Source organism: Bufo gargarizans, chromosome 8 (genome assembly GCF_014858855.1).
Source record: "Bufo gargarizans isolate SCDJY-AF-19 chromosome 8, ASM1485885v1, whole genome shotgun sequence".
Lineage (NCBI taxonomy): Eukaryota > Metazoa > Chordata > Amphibia > Anura > Bufonidae > Bufo > Bufo gargarizans.
The window spans coordinates 191,185,137-191,206,407 of NC_058087.1; the positions used below are offsets into that span (position 1 = coordinate 191,185,137).

General features: G+C 46.7%; 1 protein-coding gene across 1 annotated transcript in view; it reads left to right on the top strand.

Moving 5' to 3' along the window:
• The window catches only part of LOC122945154, a 52,388-nt gene extending 32,097 nt beyond the window's left edge, over positions 1-20,291 (top strand). The window contains exons 8-10 of the mRNA XM_044304067.1: positions 6,677-6,988; positions 19,163-19,258; positions 19,578-20,291. Coding sequence (XP_044160002.1) covers positions 6,677-6,988; positions 19,163-19,258; positions 19,578-19,663 — 494 coding nt within the window. The 3' untranslated portion in view covers positions 19,664-20,291. The remainder of the gene's footprint in view (positions 1-6,676; positions 6,989-19,162; positions 19,259-19,577) is intronic.
• Positions 20,292-21,271: the final 980 nt, after the last annotated feature.

Sequence of the window (21,271 nt, forward strand, 5' to 3'; positions counted from 1 at the left end):
TGTAGGGTGTTCAGGTGGTATATAGTCGAGGTACGTGGATATGCGATCATCCACCATTGGGATTTTCGCATAGGCTGAGCAGACAGGGAAAGAGCCAGGTCTGATGCAGGGGTCTCCCTTTTGTTCCTTAGTTTTGGATCCAGTGAGTCGTATATTCATTTAGCATTGTCTTGTTTCCTGTACACCTTCCATGACATTATAAGCCGCCAAAACCGTCTCAAGCATGGATCCGGTTTCACTTTTGACTGAACGTTTCCAGGGTCTTTCATTGGAGGTAGCTGATCTCCGTAAGACTCTTTCTCAGTTTCTAGTGACCTGTTCAGCTTGCGTTCATGGAGTTTGTTCTGAGCCTAAGATCTCGCTCCCGGATACGTTCTCCGGGGGTATTGAGAATTTTGTGCGTTTCAGAGAGGCTTGCAAACTCCATTTTCACCTTCTTCCCCATTCCTCTGGTGATGAGGAACGGAGGGTGGGGATCATTATATCGCTGCTCAGGGGTAACGCTCAGTCGTGGGCCTTTTCGCTGCCGGTGGGGGCACGGCCCCTCCGTTCAGTGGATGATTTATTTTTAGCCCTGGGTCAGATATATGATGATCCGGATCGTGTTGCTTTGGCTGAGTCTAGACTACGTCTATTATGCCAGGGTAAACAATCCGCAGAGATATACTGCTCAGAATTTCGGAGATGGGCAGCTGATACTGGTTGGAATGATGCTGCACTCCGAAGTCAATTTTGCCATTGTCTTTCAGAGGGATTGAAAGATGCATGAGAGGCCTATCTCCTTGGACTGTGCTATGTCTCAGGCCGTTCATATTGACAGGCGTCTTAGAGAGAGAGGCGAGATCTCTCCTTCCTGTCATACTCAGTCCCAGGACAGTGCAGCGGTCCCGTTCTGTGCGCAGGGGTCTCAGTCGCTGTCAGCCCCTTCTGAGCAGGAGCCCATGCAGCTGGGGTTGATTGCTTCTGACAATAGAAGATTCAGCTCGCATGGGAGGGTTTGTATTTGTTGTGGAGGTATAAATCATTTGGCAAATGTTTGTCCCTCTAGGAGATTCAGGCAGTTTTCTGGGAGTAATAAAGAAACAAAAAGGAAAAAATCTTTTAAAAATGTTCCATCTGTTACTATTGGCAGGGTTGAGGCGGAAATTGAAGGTTTTCCGTTTGCTTGTAGTTCCCATTTTGTCCTGCCTGCCAGGGTGGCGCTAGAGAGCAAGAACATTTTTTGTGAGATTTTTGTAGATAGTGGAGCAGCTGTCAATATCATTGATAATCATTTTGCGATAACTCATGGTATCCAGGTAGGCACTTTGGGAAAGGATATTCCTGTTTTTGCTATTGATTCCGCTCCACTTTCTCAGAAATCATTAAAGGGCATAGTTCACAATATGGGGTACTGTCACAACCAGACAGCTGAGAAGCTCTGACAGAAGCCTTTCAGAACCTCCTCCTTGAGTTTTCTTTGTTTTGAATTTCAGTTCCTCATCTCGTTAGCCTCTCTCAGCTGTCATGTAGTTGGACTGATTGCATCCCTTTATATTCCTCCCCATAATGCATTAGTGTGTGGCTTATACAACTTCTTGGAGTGTGTGTGCATGCTGATCCTATTTTCCAGCCTTCTACAAGATAAGTGCTGTACATTTATTTGTGATTTTCTGTTTGCTGGATCCCAGGTGACCCTGACTCCCTCCGTGTCTAGTGTAGGGAGCTGGTGGTCGTGTCCCCTCACTATTGTAGGGTGTTCAGGTGGTATATAGTCGAGGTACGTGGATATGCGATCATCCACCATTGGGATTTTTGCATAGGCTGAGCAGACAGGGAGAGAGTCAGGTCTGATGCAGGGGTCTCCCTTTTGTTCCTTAGTTTTGGATCCAGTGAGTCATATATTCATTTTGCATTGTCTTGTTTCCTGTACACCTTCCGTGACACATACATTACTTATCCTGTACTGATCCTGAGTTACATCCTGTATTATACTCCAGAGCTGCACTCACTATTCTGCTGGTGCAGTCACTGTGTACATACATTATTCATCCTGTACTGATCCTGAGTTACATTCTGTATTATACTCCAGAGCTGCACTCACTATTCTGCTGGTGCAGTCACTGTGTACATACATTACTGATCCTGTACTGATCCTGAGTTACATCCTGTATTATCCTCCAGAGCTGCACTCACTATTCTGCTGGTGCAGTCCCTGTGTACATACATTACATTACTTATCCTGTACTGATCCTGAGTTACATCCTGTATTATACTCCAGAGCTGCACTCACTATTCTGCTGGTGCAGTCACTGTGTACATACATTACTTATCCTGTACTGATCCTGAGTTACATCCTGTATTATACTCCAGAGCTGCACTCACTATTCTGCTGGTGCAGTCACTGTGTACATACATTACTTATCCTGTACTGATCCTGAGTTACATTCTGTATTATACTCCAGAGCTGCACTCACTATTCTGCTGGTGCAGTCACTGTGTACATACATTACTTATACTGTACTGATCCTGAGTTACATTCTGTATTATACTCCAGAGCTGCACTCACTATTCTGCTGGTGCAGTCACTGTGTACATACATTACTCATCCTGTACTGATCCTGAGTTACATCCTGTATTATACTCCAGAGCTGCACTCACTATTCTGCTGATGTAACTATCACACTAACCTAAGGGTATGTCCATATCTTTTTCATAGTAGAATTGCACTCAGAAAATTGGCAGTATTTATAGAAGTCACACTTTGGATAACATTTTAGCACTTCTTATCCACCTGCTGTGAAAATATTTGACCACAATATCTGCACATAACTTGACCTGTAGTTTGGATTTTGTATCCTCAGCTTGTCATTTTATGCTGTAGATTTCAGCTGATGCAATCCAGAGTGTGAAATCAGTGAGAAACTCCGCAGCATTTCTGTGATAATTGCCGCAGTAAAATCTGCCGCCTGTGATGTGGATTTTGCTGCTGCTTAGAAAATCTGCAGACGACTCACTACAAACCGATGCAAATATACATTGGTTTGGGAAACCTGAACCCTTCCCTGCTGACTATACATTCAGCGGTCAGGATTAGTCTAAGTTCACACTTCAGGTGAGAAACACAGAACGGAAGCAGATCTTCCTCTTACACCTTATCTGTGTGGAGGCTTCACCACTGGTTTTGGGTCTTAATAACTGATGGAAATCACTGACCAAATAACTGAAGTGTGAACTTAGCCTTAAGCCTACATCATCATGAAGGCCTGAAGAAACAAAGTGATCCTGTCTAGAGTTATTTCTCATTACTGCCACTGATCTGTCACTTTCCACATATGATCCAAAAAGTGCGCCCATAGCAGAAAGCTGAGAGAAGTCTGGTCTAGAACGTACTGCCCCTGAGGTCTAATGCTGGGGTTTACTGTCCGTACTGCCCCTGAGGTCTAATGCTGGGGTTTACTGTCCGTACTGCCCCTGAGGTCTAATGCTGGGGTTTACTGTCCGTACTGCCCCTGAGGTCTAATGTTGGGGTTTACTGTCCGTACTGCCCCTGAGGTCTAATGCTGGGGTTTACTGTCTGTACTGCCCCTGAGGTCTAATGCTGGGGTTTACTGTTAATACTGCCCCTGAGGTCTAATGCTGGGGTTTACTGTCCGTACTGCCCCTGAGGTCTAATGCTGGGGTTTACTGTCCATACTGCCCCTGAGGTCTAATGTTGGGGTTTACTGTCCGTACTGCCCCTGAGGTCTAATGCTGGGGTTTACTGTCTGTACTGCCCCTGAGGTCTAATGCTGGGGTTTACTGTCCGTACTGCCCCTGAGGTCTAATGCTGGGGTTTACTGTCTGTACTGCCCCTGAGGTCTAATGCTGGGGTTTACTGTTAATACTGCCCCTGAGGTCTAATGCTGGGGTTTACTGTCCGTACTGCCCCTGAGGTCTAATGCTGGGGTTTACTGTCCGTACTGCCCCTGAGGTCTAATGTTGGGGTTTACTGTCCGTACTGCCCCTGAGGTCTAATGCTGGGGTTTACTGTCCGTACTGCCCCTGAGGTCTAATGCTGGGGTTTTCTGTCCATACTGCCCCTGAGGTCTAATGCTGGGGTTTACTGTCCGTACTGCCCCTGAGGTCTAATGCTGGGGTTTACTGTCCGTACTGCCCCTGAGGTCTAATGTTGGGGTTTACTGTCCGTACTGCCCCTGAGGTCTAATGCTGGGGTTTACTGTCCGTACTGCCCCTGAGGTCTAATGCTGGGGTTTTCTGTCCATACTGCCCCTGAGGTCTAATGCTGGGGTTTACTGTCCATACTGCCCCTGAGGTCTAATGCTGGGGTTTACTGTCTGTACTGCCCCTGAGGTCTAATGCTGGGGTTTACTGTTCGTACTGCCCCCGATGTCTAATGCTGGGGTTTACTGTTCGTACTGCCCCCGAGGTTTAATGCTGGGGTTTACTGTCTGTACTGCCCCTGAGGTCTAATGCTGGGGTTTACTGTCCGTACTGCCCCTGAGGTCTAATGCTGGGGTTTACTGTCCGTACTGCCCCTGAGGTCTAATGCTGGGGTTTACTGTCCATACTGCCCCTGAGGTCTAATGCTGGGGTTTACTGTCCATACTGCCCCTGAGGTCTAATGCTGGGGTTTACTGTCTGTACTGCCCCTGAGGTCTAATGCTGGGGTTTACTGTTCGTACTGCCCCCGATGTCTAATGCTGGGGTTTACTGTTCGTACTGCCCCCGAGGTTTAATGCTGGGGTTTACTGTCTGTACTGCCCCTGAGGTCTAATGCTGGGGTTTACTGTCCGTACTGCCCCTGAGGTCTAATGCTGGGGTTTACTGTCCATACTGCCCCTGAGGTCTAATGCTGGGGTTTACTGTCCGTACTGCCCCTTAGGTCTAATGCTGGGGTTTACTGTCCATACTGCCCCTGAGGTCTAATGCTGGGGTTTACTGTCCGTACTGCCCCTGAGGTCTAATGCTGGGGTTTACTGTCTGTACTGCCCCTGAGGTCTAATGCTGGGGTTTACTGTCCGTACTGCCCCTGAGGTCTAATGCTGGGGTTTACTGTCCGTACTGCTCCTGAGGTCTAATGCTGGGGTTTACTGTCCGTACTGCCCCTGAGGTCTAATGCTGGGGTTTACTGTTAATACTGCCCCTGAGGTCTAATGCTGGGGTTTACTGTCCGTACTGCCTCTGAGGTCTAATGCTGGGGTTTACTGTCCGTACTGCCCCTGAGGTCTAATGCTGGGGTTTACTGTTAATACTTCCCCTGAGGTCTAATGCTGGGGTTTACTGTCCGTACTGCCCCTGAGGTCTAATGCTGGGGTTTACTGTCCATACTGCCCCTGAGGTCTAATGCTGGGGTTTACTGTCCGTACTGCCCCTGAGGTCTAATGCTGGGGTTTACTGTCCGTACTGCCTCTGAGGTCTAATGCTGGGGTTTACTGTCCGTACTGCCCCTGAGGTCTAATGCTGGGGTTTACTGTTAATACTGCCCCTGAGGTCTAATGCTGGGGTTTACTGTCCGTACTGCCCCTGAGGTCTAATGCTGGGGTTTACTGTCCATACTGCCCCTGAGGTCTAATGCTGGGGTTTACTGTCCGTACTGCTCCTGAGGTCTAATGCTGGGGTTTACTGTCCGTACTGCCCCTGAGGTCTAATGCTGGGGTTTACTGTCCGTACTGCCCCTGAGGTCTAATGTTGGGGTTTACTGTCTGTACTGCCCCTGAGGTCTAATGCTGGGGTTTACTGTCCGTACTGCCCCTGAGGTCTAATGCTGGGGTTTTCTGTCCGTACTGCCCCTGAGGTCTAATGCTGGGGTTTACTGTTCGTACTGCCCCCGAGGTTTAATGCTGGGGTTTACTGTCTGTACTGCCCCTGAGGTCTAATGCTGGGGTTTACTGTCCGTACTGCCCCTGAGGTCTAATGCTGGGGTTTACTGTCCGTACTGGCCCTGAGGTCTAATGCTGGGGTTTACTGTCCGTACTGCCCCTGAGGTCTAATGCTGGGGTTTACTGTCCATACTGCCCCTGAGGTCTAATGCTGGGGTTTACTGTCCATACTGCCCCTGAGGTCTAATGCTGGGGTTTACTGTCTGTACTGCCCCTGAGGACTAATGCTGGGGTTTACTGTCCGTACTGCCACTGAGGTCTAATGCTGGGGTTTACTGTCCGTACTGCCCCTGAGGTCTAATGCTGGGGTTTACTGTCCGTACTGCCCCTGAGGTCTAATGCTGGGGTTTACTGTCCGTACTGCCCCTGAGGTCTAATGCTGGGGTTTACTGTTAATACTGCCCCTGAGGTCTAATGCTGGGGTTTACTGTCCGTACTGCCTCTGAGGTCTAATGCTGGGGTTTACTGTCCGTACTGCCCCTGAGGTCTAATGCTGGGGTTTACTGTTAATACTTCCCATGAGGTCTAATGCTGGGGTTTACTGTCCGTACTGCCCCCGAGGTCTAATGCTGGGGTTTACTGTCCGTACTGCCCCTGAGGTCTAATGCTGGGGTTTACTGTCCGTACTTCCCCTGAGGTCTAATGCTGGGGTTTACTGTCCGTACTGCCCCTGAGGTCTAATGCTGGGGTTTACTGTCCGTACTTCCCCTGAGGTCTAATGCTGGGGTTTACTGTCCATACTGCCCCTGAGGTCTAATGCTGGGGTTTACTGTCTGGTACGTCACATGATTTATTCCTAATATTTTATTCTGCAGGAATCCGAGCAGTGAATGTGACACTTCTGAACAAAGAGAAAATAAGAGCAGAAGTTGTACATTTCACCCCGAATGACATTAAAATCACATGGAGCCGACGTAAGGAAAACTATAAAAACTATAAAGTCTCTAAAAAAAATTATCTACAAACTATGAAAAGAGAAAACAGTGATGGCTCCTGCACAAGTGTCAGTGAGATGACATTCAAGTCTTATTCAGGAAGTACTCAGAAGAATAAGAGATATTATAAAGTGGTTGTGGAAGACAACGCATCGAATACTGTAGTGGAGAAGATCGTCCTACAAGAGAACCGTAAGGAGCAAGGATACTTATAAGTGCTGTATGGTTCAGTATTAGGACATTTGGGGGGTCATTTATCACACTGAAATACTCCTATATTAGGCCCCTTTCACATGTGACGTGAACGCATAGTTTGTAAACCTTTAGTTTTTTTATCACGCGCTTGAAAAACGCATCAAAACGCATTGCACCCACGTGTAAAAAACTGAACAAATGAACGCAATCGCAGACAAAACTGACTGAACTTGCTTGCAAAATAGTGAGAGTTTCACTCAACGCACCCTGAACGCATCCGGACCTAATCCGTCACGCTCGTGTGAAAGAGGCCTTACATTTAGACAACTAGCTGTTGTGCTGCAATCTGCGCCTAAAATATGCCTAAGGTCCCTTTCACACGAGCGAGTTTTCCGCGCGGGTGCGATGCGTGACATGAACGCATAACACCCGCACTGAATCCTGACCCATTCATGTCAATGGGTCTGTGTACATGGGCGTTGTTTTTCACGCATCAGTTCTGCGTTGCGTGAAAATCGCAGCATGTTCTATATTCAGCTTTTTTCACACAGCCCTGGCCCCATAGAAGTGAATGGGGCTTCAGTGAAAAACGTATTGCATCCGGAAGCAAGTGCGGGCGTGATGCGTTTTTCACTGATGGTTGCTAAGAGATGTTTGTAAACCTTCATCAAAACACATTGCAAACGCGCGGAAAAAACTGAACTGAACGCAATCGCAGACAAAACTGACTGAACCTGCTTGCAAAATAGTGCGAGTTTCACTGAACGCATCCGGACCTAATCCGTCACGCTCGTGTGAAAGAGACCTCTTTCAGACGGGCGAGATTTCCGCGTGAGGTAAACGTTCTATGGGGCTGTGCACATGAGCGGTGATTTTCATGCATCACTTATGCGTTGCGTGAAAATCGCAGCATGCTCTATATTGTGTGTTTATCACGCAACGCAGGCCCCATAGTAGTGAATGGGGCTGAGTGAAAATCGCAAGCATCTGCAAGCAAGTGCGGATGCGGTGCGATTTTCACACATGGTTGCTAGGAGACGATTGGGATGGAGACCCAATCATTATTATTTTCCCTTATAGCATGGTTATAAGGGAAAATAAAAGCATTCCTAATACAGAATGCTTAGTAAAATAGTGCTGGAGGGGTTAAAAAAATAAATAAAAAATATTTAACTCACCTTAATCCACTTGCTCGCGCAGCCGGCATCTTTTCTGTCTTCTTCTTTGCTGTGTGCAGGAAAGGGACCTGTGGTGACGTCACTCCGGTCATCACATGATCCATCACCATGGTAAAAGATCATGTGATGGACCATGGACCATGTGAAGAAGACAGAAGAGAAGCCGGGCTGCGCGAGCAAGTGGATTAAGGTGATTAAAAACATTTTTTATTTTTTTTAACCTCTCCAGCGCTATTGTACTATGCATTCTGTATTAAGAATGCTATTATTTTCCCTTATAACCATGTTATAAGGGAAAATAATACTGTACAATCTACACAACCCCGATCCCAAACCCGAACTTCTGTGAAGAAGTTCGGGTTTGGGTACCAAACATGCCGATTTTTCTCATGCGCGTGCAAAACGCATTACAATCGTGCATTTTCCCGCAACGCACCCGCATCTTATCCGGGCAAAAAACTTGATGTCCGTATGAAGGAGGCCTAAGTGTTGAGGGTTGTGGAAACAGGCAAAAAGTTGCACTTTTGGCACACAATAATAATAATAAAATGTATTTATATAGCGCCACCATATTCCGCAGCGCTTTGCAAGTTCATAGTTTTCATATATAAAACAAAAATAACTGGATAATATGCAACTGAAACACTAGGAGTCAGGGCCCTGCTCGCAAGAGCTTACAATCTATGAGGAATTGGGGGTGACACATAAGGTAGTTCATTGTGATAAGTAGGATTTGAGCCATTATTAAACTAACAGGAGCGGTGCCGGCCGATCTGCTTTGGGTTTGGGACTGCTAGAGGATCGAGTTCAGACCAGAGGAGTTGGTGGGGGAGGTTTAGGCGGGGAATAGTCAGTTTAGGAAGCTTGAAAAGCCTGCCTGAAAATATGTGTTTTTAAGGCACGTTTGAAGGTGGAGAAGTTGTGGATTGACCAAGTATTTCGGGGCAGAGTATTCCAGAGAGTAGGTGCAGCTCGAGAAAAGTCTTGAAGACGAGAGTTAGAGGTACGAATTATGGAGGTTATTAATCTTAGGTCGCTAACAGAACGGAGAGCAGGAGTAGGGTGGTAGATGGAGATGAGGAGAAGATATATGGAGGGGCAGCACTGTGGAGAGCACGAGTAGGGTGGTAGATGGAGATGAGGAGATGTATGGAGGTGCAGCACTGTGGAGAGCAGGAGTAGGGTGGTAGATGGAGATGAGGAGGAGATATATGGAGGGGCAGCACTGTGGAGAGCTTTGTGGGTGAGAAGTTTGAACTGTATTCTGCGGTGGATGGGCAACCAGTGAAGTGACTGGCACAGACTAGTAGCATCAGTGTAGCGGTTGGATGGATAGATGAGCCTGACTGCAGCATTTAGAACAGACTGAAGGGGGGAGAGTATATGGAGAGGGAGACCGATTAGTAATTCCTTGCAGTAGTCAAGACTAGAATAAATCAGGGCAACAACAAGTGTTTTTGCCGTTTCCACTGTAAGAAAAGGGCGGATTCTGGTGATGTTCTTGGGATGCAGACGACAAGAGCGTGTAAGTGATTGAATATGGGGAACAAAGGAAAGATCGGAGTCAAATGTTGCCCCAAGACAGCGGGCATGTTGCACAGGAGTTATGATAGTGCTGCAGACCGAAATTGAAATATCAAGTTTAGGTGAGTTAGTAGATGGGGGAAAGACAAGAGGTTCAGTTTTAGATACAGAGGACATGATGTTAGAGACAGCTGCCAGACAATTACTGGTGTTTTGGAGTAAAGCAGGGATGATGTGAGGGGACAAAGTGTATAGTTGGGTGTCGTCAGCATAGAGATGGTATTGAAAGCCAAATCTACTGATAGTCTGTCCGATGGGGACTGTGTAGGGGGAGGAGAGTAGAGGACCTAGTACTGAGCCCTGAGGAACGCCAACATCAAGAGGAAGAGGAGAAGAAGAGCCAGCGAATGATACACTAAAGGAGCGGCCAGAGAGATAGGAAGAGAACCAAGAGAGCGCAGTGTCCTTAAAGCCAATTGAGTGGAGCATGGTGAGGAGTAGTTTATGGTCTACGGTATCAAATGCTGCAGAGAGCTACAACAGAATCAGTAGAGAATAATCACCATTTCTTTTTGCTGTTAAGAGATCGTTAGACACTTTAGTAAGGGCAGTTTCTGTAGAGTGAAGAGGGCGGAAGGCAGATTATAATGGGTCAAGAAGAGAGTTTGCAGAGAGATAGCTTATTAAGCGAGAGTAGACAAGACGTTCAGGAGTTTAGAGATGAAGGGGAGGTTAGAAACAGGTCTGTAGTTAGCAGCACAGATCGGGTCAAGAGATAGTTTCTTTAGTAGTGGGGTGATAATAGTGTTTGAAAGAGGAGGGAAAGATACCAGAAGAGAGAGAGAGGTTAAAAATTGTAGTTAGGTGATGACAGCCGGGGAGAGGGACTGGAGGAGGTGTGATGGAATAGGATCACTGCTACAGGTGGTGGGTCGAGAAGAAGAGAGAAGCCTGGAGACTTCTTCCTCTGTTATAGGGTCAAAAAAGGAGAGAGAGCATGTGGAGGAATGGGAGGGAGGATTGAAATTATTTCCTGCCGGATACTGCCAATCTTGTCTCTGAAGTAAGTGGCCATGCCATCAGCGCAGAGGTCAGTGACAGGTTCTGGAACTTTAGAGCTTAGAAGGGAGTGAAAAGTGTTAAAAAGTCGTTTTGGGTTATTTGACAGTGAGGAGATGAGAGAGGTGAAGTACTTTTGTTTTGCAATATTGAGAGCCGAATTATATGTTTTGAGTATAAATTTATAATGGAGGAAGTCTGCTGATATTCGCGATTTTCTCCATAAGCGTTCTGCACATCTGGAGCAGCGCTGTAGAAAACGTGTTTCAGGTGTGTCCAGGGTTGCCGTGTTCTGTGTTGAGAGGGTCGGATGGATATTGGAGCAACTTCATCTAGGGTGGTTTTGAAGGTCTGGTTGTAATGATTGGCAGCCAAGTCTGGACAGGGGAGGGAAGTCATTGGGGTAAGAGCTAGTTGTAGGGTGTTAATAAGTTGCTGGCAGTTAATGGTGTGTAGGCTTCTGTAAAGGTAAAAAGTAGGATTGTCATGAGAAAAGTGAGAGATCTTTATGGTAAATGAAAGAAGATTGTGGTCAGAAAGTGGGAAGGATAAGTTACTAAAGTTTGAGACTGAGCAGTGATTGAAGAATACTAGATCAAGTATGTTGCCCTGTTCATGCGTGGCAGAGGAAGTAAGTTGTTGTAGGCCAAGAGAGGCGGTTAAAGAAAGAAAGTGAGCGGCTGATGGGGGGATAGGATCATCAATGGGGTATTAAAATCACGCATAATAAGAGTTAGTGATTCAGAAAATAGGAAGTGAGGAAGCCAAGCTGCAAAGTGATCCAGAAATTGGTGGGGGGAGGCTGGGGACGATAGACAACTGCAACTCTCAGGGGGAATGGATGGAAGAGTCTGATGGTGTGAACTTCAAAAGAGGGGAATGTGAGAGAGGGTACAGGGGGAATGACCTGAAATGTGCACTGTAGAGAAAGTAGTATGCCTACTCCTCCACCGTGCCTGTCATCAGGTCTGGGGGTATGGGAGAAGTGAAGTCCACCATAGGATAGGGCAGCAGGGGAAGCAGTGTCAGAGGGTTGAAGCCAGGTTTCTGTAAGGGCTAGCAAGTTCAGAGAACGTGAGAGGAAGAAGTCGTGGATTGTGGGGAGTTTGTTACAGACCGACCGTGCGTTCCAGAGTGCGCAGTTAAAAGAGACTGGAGAGGACGTGCAGTGAACATTAATCAGATTGTTGGGGTTTCTGTGTGTGGCAGAGGAGAAGTTAGCAACAGAGGGAGGGCCAGGATTTGGTGAAATAACCCCTGCAGCTAGTAGCAGGAGAACAGAAAGAGACAGCAAGTGGGTGAAAGATTTATATTGGTGTTTTTTATGCTGCACCGTGGAGGAAGAGGGGTCAGTGTAATGTATGAGGGTGTAAAGTGTATGGGAACTGCACATGGGTGCGGGAAGGAGGGAGGGACTGATGTGGAGAGAAGGGACAGAGGGTGGACAGTGTGGTTGAATTTGAAAGTAGACAGCCATAGTGATGAGAAGAGCCGCCAGACTCCGAGTGAGACAATAGCGTAGCATGCCTGTGCTGTGTGTAACTATGTCTGAGTAGTACACACAGCATCTCCGTCTCCTGCCCTGTCTAACTGCCATGATTAACTGCCAAGCACTTGGCGCTTAGACAGAGATGGTGCTTTTGGCTTGTGCTGACCCCTGCGAATGCTTCCCCTAAGGCCTCGTTCACACTTCAGTGTTTGGTCAGTGATTTCCATCAGTGATTTGTGAGCCAAAACCAGAAGTGGAGCCTCCACAGACATGAGGTAGAAGGGAAAGATCTGCTCCTGTTCTGTGTTTAGAGTTGCACCTGGTTTTGGCTCACAAATCACTGATGGAAATCACTGACCAAACACTGAAGTGTGAACGAGGCCTAAGACTGTGTCTATATTTATAGGAAGTGTGATCAGAGAACTAGGGGTAATTTAGCTCATTAATCAATGAATCACTGAAGTAAGGCACATGAGAAGAGACGCTTTATGTAGGTAAACAAACAAAGTAAGGATCTGGATGGGCCATAAAGTCACTACAGATCACAAGCAGAACAACAGTCACATAAATCACAGGTCAATTGGAAGAGCTTCTCTAGGACTAATAACAAGGATATCACACTGAAAGAAAATAGTATACATTGATGATTATACAAAGTTATGTACCAGGGAAGATAGAGATAGAAGCTGCACTATTAGGCTTGTGGAAAGCTGGGTGGAGCAGTATTGTCCAAATGCACAACGGCACTTGCACCAAAATAAGCTACCTTTGTATTCCAGAAAACTGGCATACAAGATGAGTACATTTCCCCCTAAGTTTACAGCACCGACTATTTGGCTTAGGGCTCATACACACAAATGTATTTTTTCTTTCTGTGTCCATTCCGTTTTTTTTGTGGACAGTGTACAGAACCCAAAAAAACGAAGGTACTTGTGTGCATTCCGTTTCCATATTTCCGTTCCGCAAAAAAAAAAAACATGTTCTATTATTGTCCGCATTACAGACAAGGATAGTACTGCTCTATTATTAGGGGCCAGCTCTTCAGTTCTGCAAAATACGTAATGCACACGGACGTCATCCGTGTTTTTTGCGGACTGCAAAATACATAGTCGTGTGAATAAGCCCTTACTTTGAGCCAGAATTGTGTGCCACAAATGTGGTGTAATTTTAGCGCACGGCGTTGCCCCTTTCCCTTGAAGCCACATTCCTTTCCTAAGCAAGTCGCAAATAGTGTAATAGGTCATTAATATTAGATAGGTGGGGGTTTGACACCCAGAACCTCCACTGATCAGCTGGTTGAAGAGAAGGTGAGAAGCTCCATGTGAGCGCAGCCTCCCCTTCATTGTCTACCTGCTTGCCGTCGACATCGCAGAGGTGTGTAGTGTAATTACAAGCCGCCCCATTCACTTCTATGGACGGCTCCTTCATATACACTTGAACTGGAAGGAGCCGTCCAGTAGAAGTGAATGGGGCAGCTTGTAGTTACACTACTCTCCGCTGTGATGGCGAGCAGGTAAACGGAGAAGGGAAGGCAGCGCTCACACGATCCTGAGGATAGGTCATCAATATTGAAATCCCGGAAAATCCCTTTAAGATAATAAATGTAGAGCCCGGCATATACAGGTCCTTCTAAAAAAAATAGCATATTGTGATAAAGTTCATTATTTTCTGTAATGTACTGATAAACATTAGACTTTCATATATTTTAGATTCATTACACACAACTGAAGTAGTTCAAGCCTTTTATTGTTTTAATATTGATGATTTTGGCCACAGCTCATGAAAAAAGCTCATAAAAAAAAAACCAAATTTCCTTTCTAAAAAAATTAGCATATTTCATCCGACCAATAAAAGAAAGTGTTTTTAATACAAAAAAAGTCAACCTTCAAATAATTATGTTCAGTTCTGCACAATATACTTGGTCGGGAATCCTTTTGCAGAAATGACGGCTTCAATGCGGCGTGGCATGGAGGCAATCAGCCTGTGGCACTGCTGAGGTGTTATGGAGGCCCAGGATGCTTCAATGCGGCGTGGCATGGAGGCAATCAGCCTGTGGCACTGCTGAGGTGTTATGGAGGCCCAGGATGCTTCAGTGCGGCGTGGCATGGAGGCAATCAGCCTGTGGCACTGCTGAGGTGTTATGGAGGCCCAGGAGGCTACAATGCGGCGTGGCATGGAGGCAATCAGCCTGTGGCACTGCTGAGGTGTTATGGAGGCCCAGGAGGCTTCACTGCGGCGTGGCATGGAGGCAATCAGCCTGTGGCACTGCTGAGGTGTTATGGAGGCCCAGGATGCTTCGATAGCGGCCTTAAGCTCATCCAGAGTGTTGGGTCTTGCGTCTCTCAACTTTCTCTTCCCAATATCCCACAGATTCTCTATGGGGTTCAGGTCAGGAGAGTTGGCAGGCCAATTGAGCCCAGTAATACCATGGTCAGTAAACCATTTACCAGTGGTGTTGGCACTGTGAGCAGGTGCCAGGTCGTGCTGAAAAATGAAATCTTCATCTCCATAAAGCTTCAGCAGATGGAAGCATGAAGTGCTCCACAATCTCCTGATAGCGGCTGCATTGACCCTGCCCTTGATAAAACACAGTGGACCAACACCAGCAGCTGACATGGCGCCCCAGACCATCACTGACTGTGGGTACTTGACACTGGACTTCAGGCATTTTGGCATTTCCCTCTCCCCAGTCTTCCTCCAGACTCTGGCACCTTGATTTCCGAATGACATGCAACAGTCCAGTGCTGCTTCTCTGTAGCCCAGGTCAGGCGCTTCTGCCGCTGTTTCTGGGGAATGCGGCACCTGTAGCCCATTTCCTGCACACGCCTGTACACGGGGGCTCTGGATGTTTCTACTCCAGACTCAGTCCACTGCTTCCGCAGGTCCCCCAAGGTCTGGAATCGGTCCTTCTCCACAATCTTCCTCAGGGTCCGGTCACCTCTTCTCGCTGTGCAGCGTTTTCTGCCACACTTTTTCCTTCCCACCGACTTCCCACTGAGGTGCCTTGATACAGCACTCTGGGAACAGCCTATTCCTTCAGACATGTCTTTCTGTGTCTTACCCTCTTGCTTGAGGGTGTCAATGATGGCCTTCTGGACAGCAGTCAGGGCGGCAGTCTTACCCATGATTGCGGTTTGGAGTAATGAACCAGGCTGGGAGTTTTTAAAAGCCTCAGGAATCTTTTGCAGGTGTTTATAGTTAATAAGTTGATTCAGATGATTAGGTTAATAGCTCGTTTAGAGAACCTTTTCATGATATGCTAATTTTTTTAGATAGGAATTTGGGGTTTTCATGAGCTGTATGCCAAAATCATCAATATTAAAACAATAAGAGGCTTGAACTACTTCAGTTGTGTGTAATGAATGTAAAATATATGAAAGTCTAATGTTTATCAGTACATTACAGAAAATAATGAACTTTATCACAATATGCTAATTTTTTTAGAAGGACCTGTATGCTAGAAATCTGCCCCAACCTGAGTAGTAAATCTGCCCAGTGTGACTACAGAATGATCCGTCATTTATGATTCCAGCAAAGGCAACATGGTGGCTCAATGGTCAGCACTGGGGTCCTGGGTGTAAATCTGACCAAGGCCAACATCGCGTGGAGCTTGTATGTTCTTCCAATGTTTGCGAGAGATAAACTGGTTTCCTATGAAAGTGATCCTAGTAAGTGTTGGGGATGAGCTCTGATATGGCGGCCGCTGGCTCACCTGCTCCACAGCCTTCCCTGCTCTTTGAGTCCCTTGTGTTGTCTGTCTTCATCGCAGTCTTTTTTTCACATTAAGGTGCCGGAGGTTTAGGGCGCCCGCACCCATGGTAAAAATTCACAGGTGTGGATTTGAAGTTGTGAATTTTTTGGTGTGAAATATGATGTGGATTTTGTCCCAGATTTCCTGTGTGACGATCTCTCCATTCGTTTTAATAGGAAATTGATTCTGCAGTGGAAAATGCTGTGGAAAACTCAAAAATTCTACGCAGATTTTGTTGATTTTGGATCTGGAGCACAACATTGTTTATGCTGTGGAATGTAAATTCTGCGGCAGAACGCAATGCAGGGATAGACAATTTCCACTCCCATAGAATTACAGCCTTGCTGTTGTGGATTTTCTGGTGGAATTTTCCGTCATGTGTGAGGATGCCATCGCTAAGCTAAATGCTTAAAGGCATTATCCAATGACTAATGTAAAAAATTTAAATCAGACATCATATAGGACAAAACAACATCTTTCCAACAAAGCTGGAACCAGCCCTGCACCTCACATGGGTCCAGAGATCTCCACATTCATTGCTCTGCGAGATTTATATCAAGTTGAAAGCTCAGGGGGCGTGTCCGTGCTCTCCCTATCACAGCTCAGGAGGCGTGTCTGTGCTCTCCCTATCACAGCTCAGGAGGCGTGTCCGTGCTCTCCCTATCACAGCTCAGGAGGCAGTTGAAGGATGAAACTGAGCATGTGCGGCCATCTCAGTGAGCAGGTCAAGGAAATAATAAAAAAACAAACAGCAGGTGGCGCTATGCAGATACATTTTACTGAATAACTCAGTGGCTGTATTAGCACAGCCAGATGAACGTATTAAAAGAAAACAAACAAATCTTTATTATGATCCATTTAAAATCGGGGAAATTCTATATGTCACTAGGTGTGACCATCAGGCAACCAGACTTAGGGCTCTTTCACACTTGCGTTGTTCTTTTCCGGCATAGAGTTCCGTCGTCGGGGCTCTATGCCGGAAGAATCCTGATCAGGATCATCCCCATGCATTCTGAATGGAGAGAAATCCGTTCAGGATGCCTTCAGTTCAGGACCGGAACGTTTTTTGGCCGGAGAAAATACCGCAGCATGCTGCGCTTTTTGCTCCGGCCAAAAATCCTGAACACTCACCGCAAGGCCGGATCCGGAATTAATGCCCATTGAAAGGCATTGATCCGGATCCGGCCTTAAGCTAAACGTCGTTTCGGCGCATTACCGGATCCGACGTTTAGCTTTTTCTGAATGGTTACCATGGCTGCCAGGACGCTAAAGTCCTGTTTGCCATGGTAAAGTGTAGTGGGGAGCGGGGGAGCAGTATACTTACCGTCCGTGCGGCTCCCGGGGCGCTCCAGAGTGACGTCAGGGCGCCCCACGCACATGGATGACGTGATCGCATGGCACGTCATCCATGCGCGTGGGGCGCTCTGACGTCATTCTGGAGCGCCCCGGGAGCCGCGCGGACTGTCAGTATACCGCTCCCCCGCTCCCCACTACTACTATGGCAACCAGGACTTTAATAGCGTCCTGGCTGCCATAGTAACACTGAACGCATTTTGAAGACGGATCCGTCTTCAAATGCTTTCAGTTTACTTGCGGTGTTACGGATCCGGCGGGCACCTCCGGCAAATGGAGTACACGCCGGATCCGGACAACGCAAGTGTGAAAGAGGCCTTAATTGGTGCAAACGGGGATTATGTATGACCCACTACACTCATTAAGGTCTGTAATAGTTCTTATGCTTGCTAGCAAGGTTCAATGGTCAGATTGTGTTGTCGATACAGAGGAGTGCTGTCGTCACAGCCCACAATTTATTTGGACCGTGTCCGTTTTTCTTTGCTTGCATATAATTAGCAGCACCTTGCTAGCAAGCATAAGAACTATTCCAGACCTTAATGAGTGTAGTGCATGGATGTCAAACTCATGGCCCTCCAGATGTTGCAAAACTACAACTCCCAGCATTCCCTGATAGCTGCAGTATGCCCAGGCATGATGGGAGTTGTAGTTTTGCAACAGCTGGAGGGCCACGAGTTTGACATCCCTGGTGTAGTGGGTCATACATAATCCCTGTTTACACCAATTAAAGGGGTTGATCGGGTTCAGAGCTGAACCTGGACATACCTCCATTTTCACCCCGGCAGCCCCCCTGACTTAAGCATCGGAGCAGTGCTCAATCGCGCAGGGCAAAGGCATTTTTTGGAGATCCGGTGACGTACCGGGCTCTCCATGGGGCTGCAAGGAAGCTCGGTGACGTCACCGGCACTGATGGGCGGGATTTAGCACTGCCCTAGCCAGTAAAACGGCTAGGGCAGTGCTAAAGCCCGCCCATCTGAGTCGTGACATCACCGAACACACTGCCAGACGGAAGCTCCCGCCCGGCAGTGCGTTATTGCAAACAGAAGAGCCCGTGCCCTGCGCGATCTAGCGCAGGGCAAGGGAGCGCATCGGAGCATGAGATGCTCCGATGCTAGACTCAGGGGGGCTTGCCGCTGTCCGTGTTTTGCGGATCCGCTGATCCGTGGATCCGCAAAACACACACAGATGTGTGAATGGACCCTTAATACGTTCATCAGGCTGTGCTAATATATAATCTACGAACGTTAACCATTCTTTATCAGATTAGTGTGAGACAGCTCAGTGGCTGTACAAAATGTTTAATTACATGCGGTTACAAAAGTGTTCAGATCCAGGTGCTGGTTTGTGGGAGAACCCCTTTAAGAATTCTGCCTCCATATGAGTAAAACCTTTCATATATGCCTCGCACCACATTATTATGTGTTTACATTATGCTTTTCCCCTCCTCAGTTAGGGGGTGTGGCTTGATGGGAGGGGGTGTGGCTTAATGTGATAACTGCCCCAAGGTAAGCCACCCAATGGGTGGTATAAAGTTAGACAAGAGTCTCTAACAAGTCTAGCAATTGATTCTAAAGGGTATTATTGGAAACGGAGCATCACTCACAGAGCGGCTACGATGTAGCTCCTGCCCACACTCCAGATTAGAGCTGATTTCACAAAACCTGCAGAATTGTGAGTCATTAAATGTGGTCCCAGGACTGTAAGTGAAGGTGTTGGTCTTCTGCTACAGGACGTCAGTGTGGGCGCACTGTAGGATAGGGCTGCAGATGACGAGTCGGTATTATTGAATATGAATATTTAATATTGTTTCTGTGCAGGTGAATATTATTTAACTGACAGTGAGAACAGGAAGACGCCTTTGGCTGAAACACCTGAGCAACAAGGCACGAATGTCAATGAAGAAAATGCGGCAGGTAAGAGATTTCAGGATGGTAACTCCCAATCCCCGTCCATGTTCCCTATTAGTGCAGACTGATGTCCTAAGAGATGGGGGTCTCCAGCTCTGGACTCCGCTCAATGAGTGAGAGCAGAAAGACGATCCCACTCTGCATTGTATTCATAGTGATGAGATCCCGGCTGCCGGCATTGATGGGGAGAAGCTGCTCGGCGGCCGGCATGCCATTCCTCGTCTCATCCTGAAGATGAATCAGATATTTCTATATATAAATGTAAATCCTCTGTAAATAGCTGCTGGGAAATATATGTAATGAGGTGTATATGTTCTTACTGCAGAGACACAGAGGACAGAAGAAGAAACGTCTCATAGCAAGAAAAAAAAGAGCAAAGAAAAATGGAATATTTTACCCAAAATATATTAAAAAAGCATGAACTTTTAAAGCTGCAAGACCGCCCCCCTTCCCCACCCCATAATGAAGAAGGAGTCATTCTGCTTTTTGGTCTATGGATAAATCTTTTGTAATGTGCAGATAGTGAGCCAGCAGCATGATTCCATATCGTATCTAACACCGTATCTGATATTGGGTAGAAACAAAGAAAACAGAAGCTTGCCATACGGTAGCTGATGAAGAAATGATGGCGGTATGCATGCCCAGAGGTGTATGTAGCTAGGCTTTCCAGCGCCCAGGGCAAGGATTTAGCATTTAGCTCTAACTCCGCCCCATGCATAACTACACTCACCCACCTACAGTCAGGTCCATAAATATTGGGACATCAACACAATTCTAACATTTTTGGCTCTATTCACCACCACAATGGATTTGAAATTAAAGGAACAAGATGTGCTTTACCTGCAGACTGTCAGCTGTACCCGCAGACTGTCAGCTTTACCTGCAGACTGTCGGCTGTAATCTGAGGTATTTACATACAAATGTATGATGTGTACATCTGTGCCTCCCACTTGTTAAGGGACCAAAGGTAACGGGACAGAATAATAATCATAAATCAAACTTTCACTTTTTAATACTTGGTTGCAAATCCTTTGCAGTCAATTACAGCCTGAAGTCTGGAACGCATAGACATCACCAGACGCTGGTCTCATCCCTGGTGATGCTCTTCCAGGCCTCTACTGAGACTGTCTTCAGCTCCTGCTTGTTCTTGGGACATTTTTCCTTCAGTTTTGTCTTCAGCAAGTAAAATGCAGCTCAATCGGATTCAGGTCCGGGGATTGACTCGGCCATTGCAGAACATTCCACTTCTTTCCCTTACACTCTTTGGTTGCTTTTGCAGTATGCTTTGTGCTTTGGGTCATTGTCCATCTGCACTGTGAAGCACCGTCCAATGAGTTCTGAAGCATTTGGCTGAATATGAGCAGATAATATTGCCCCAAACACTTCAGAATTCATCCTGCTGCTTTTGTCAGCAGTCACATCATCAATAAATACAAGAGAAGCAGTTCCATTGGCAGCCATACATGCCCACGCCATGGCACTGCCACCACCATGCTTCACTGATGAGGTGGTATGCTTAGGCTCATGAGCAGTTCCTTTCCTTCTCCATACTCTTCTCTTCCCATCACTCTGGTACAAGTTGGTCTTGGTCTCATCTGTCCATAGGATGTTCTTCCAGAACTGTTAAGGCTTTTTTAGATGTCGTTTGGCAAACTGTAATCTGGCCTTCCTGTTTTTGAGGCTCACCAATGGTTTCCATCTTGTGGTGAACTCTCTGTATTCACTCTGGTGAAGTCTTGATTGTTGACTTTGACACACATACACCTACCTCCTGGAGAGTGTTCTTGATCTGGCCAACTGTTGTGAAGGGTGTTTTCTTCACCAGGGAAAGAATTCTTCGCTCATCCACCACAGTTGTTTTCCGTGGTCTTCCGGGTCTTTTGGTGTTGCTGAGCTCACCGGTGCGTTCCTTCTTTTTAAAGGGAACCTGTCACCATGTTTATATATATAAAATTAAAGGTACCTCCAAACTTTTCTTCTAATACTCTTTAAAGCGATGCATCCAAAATTTTATCAGCA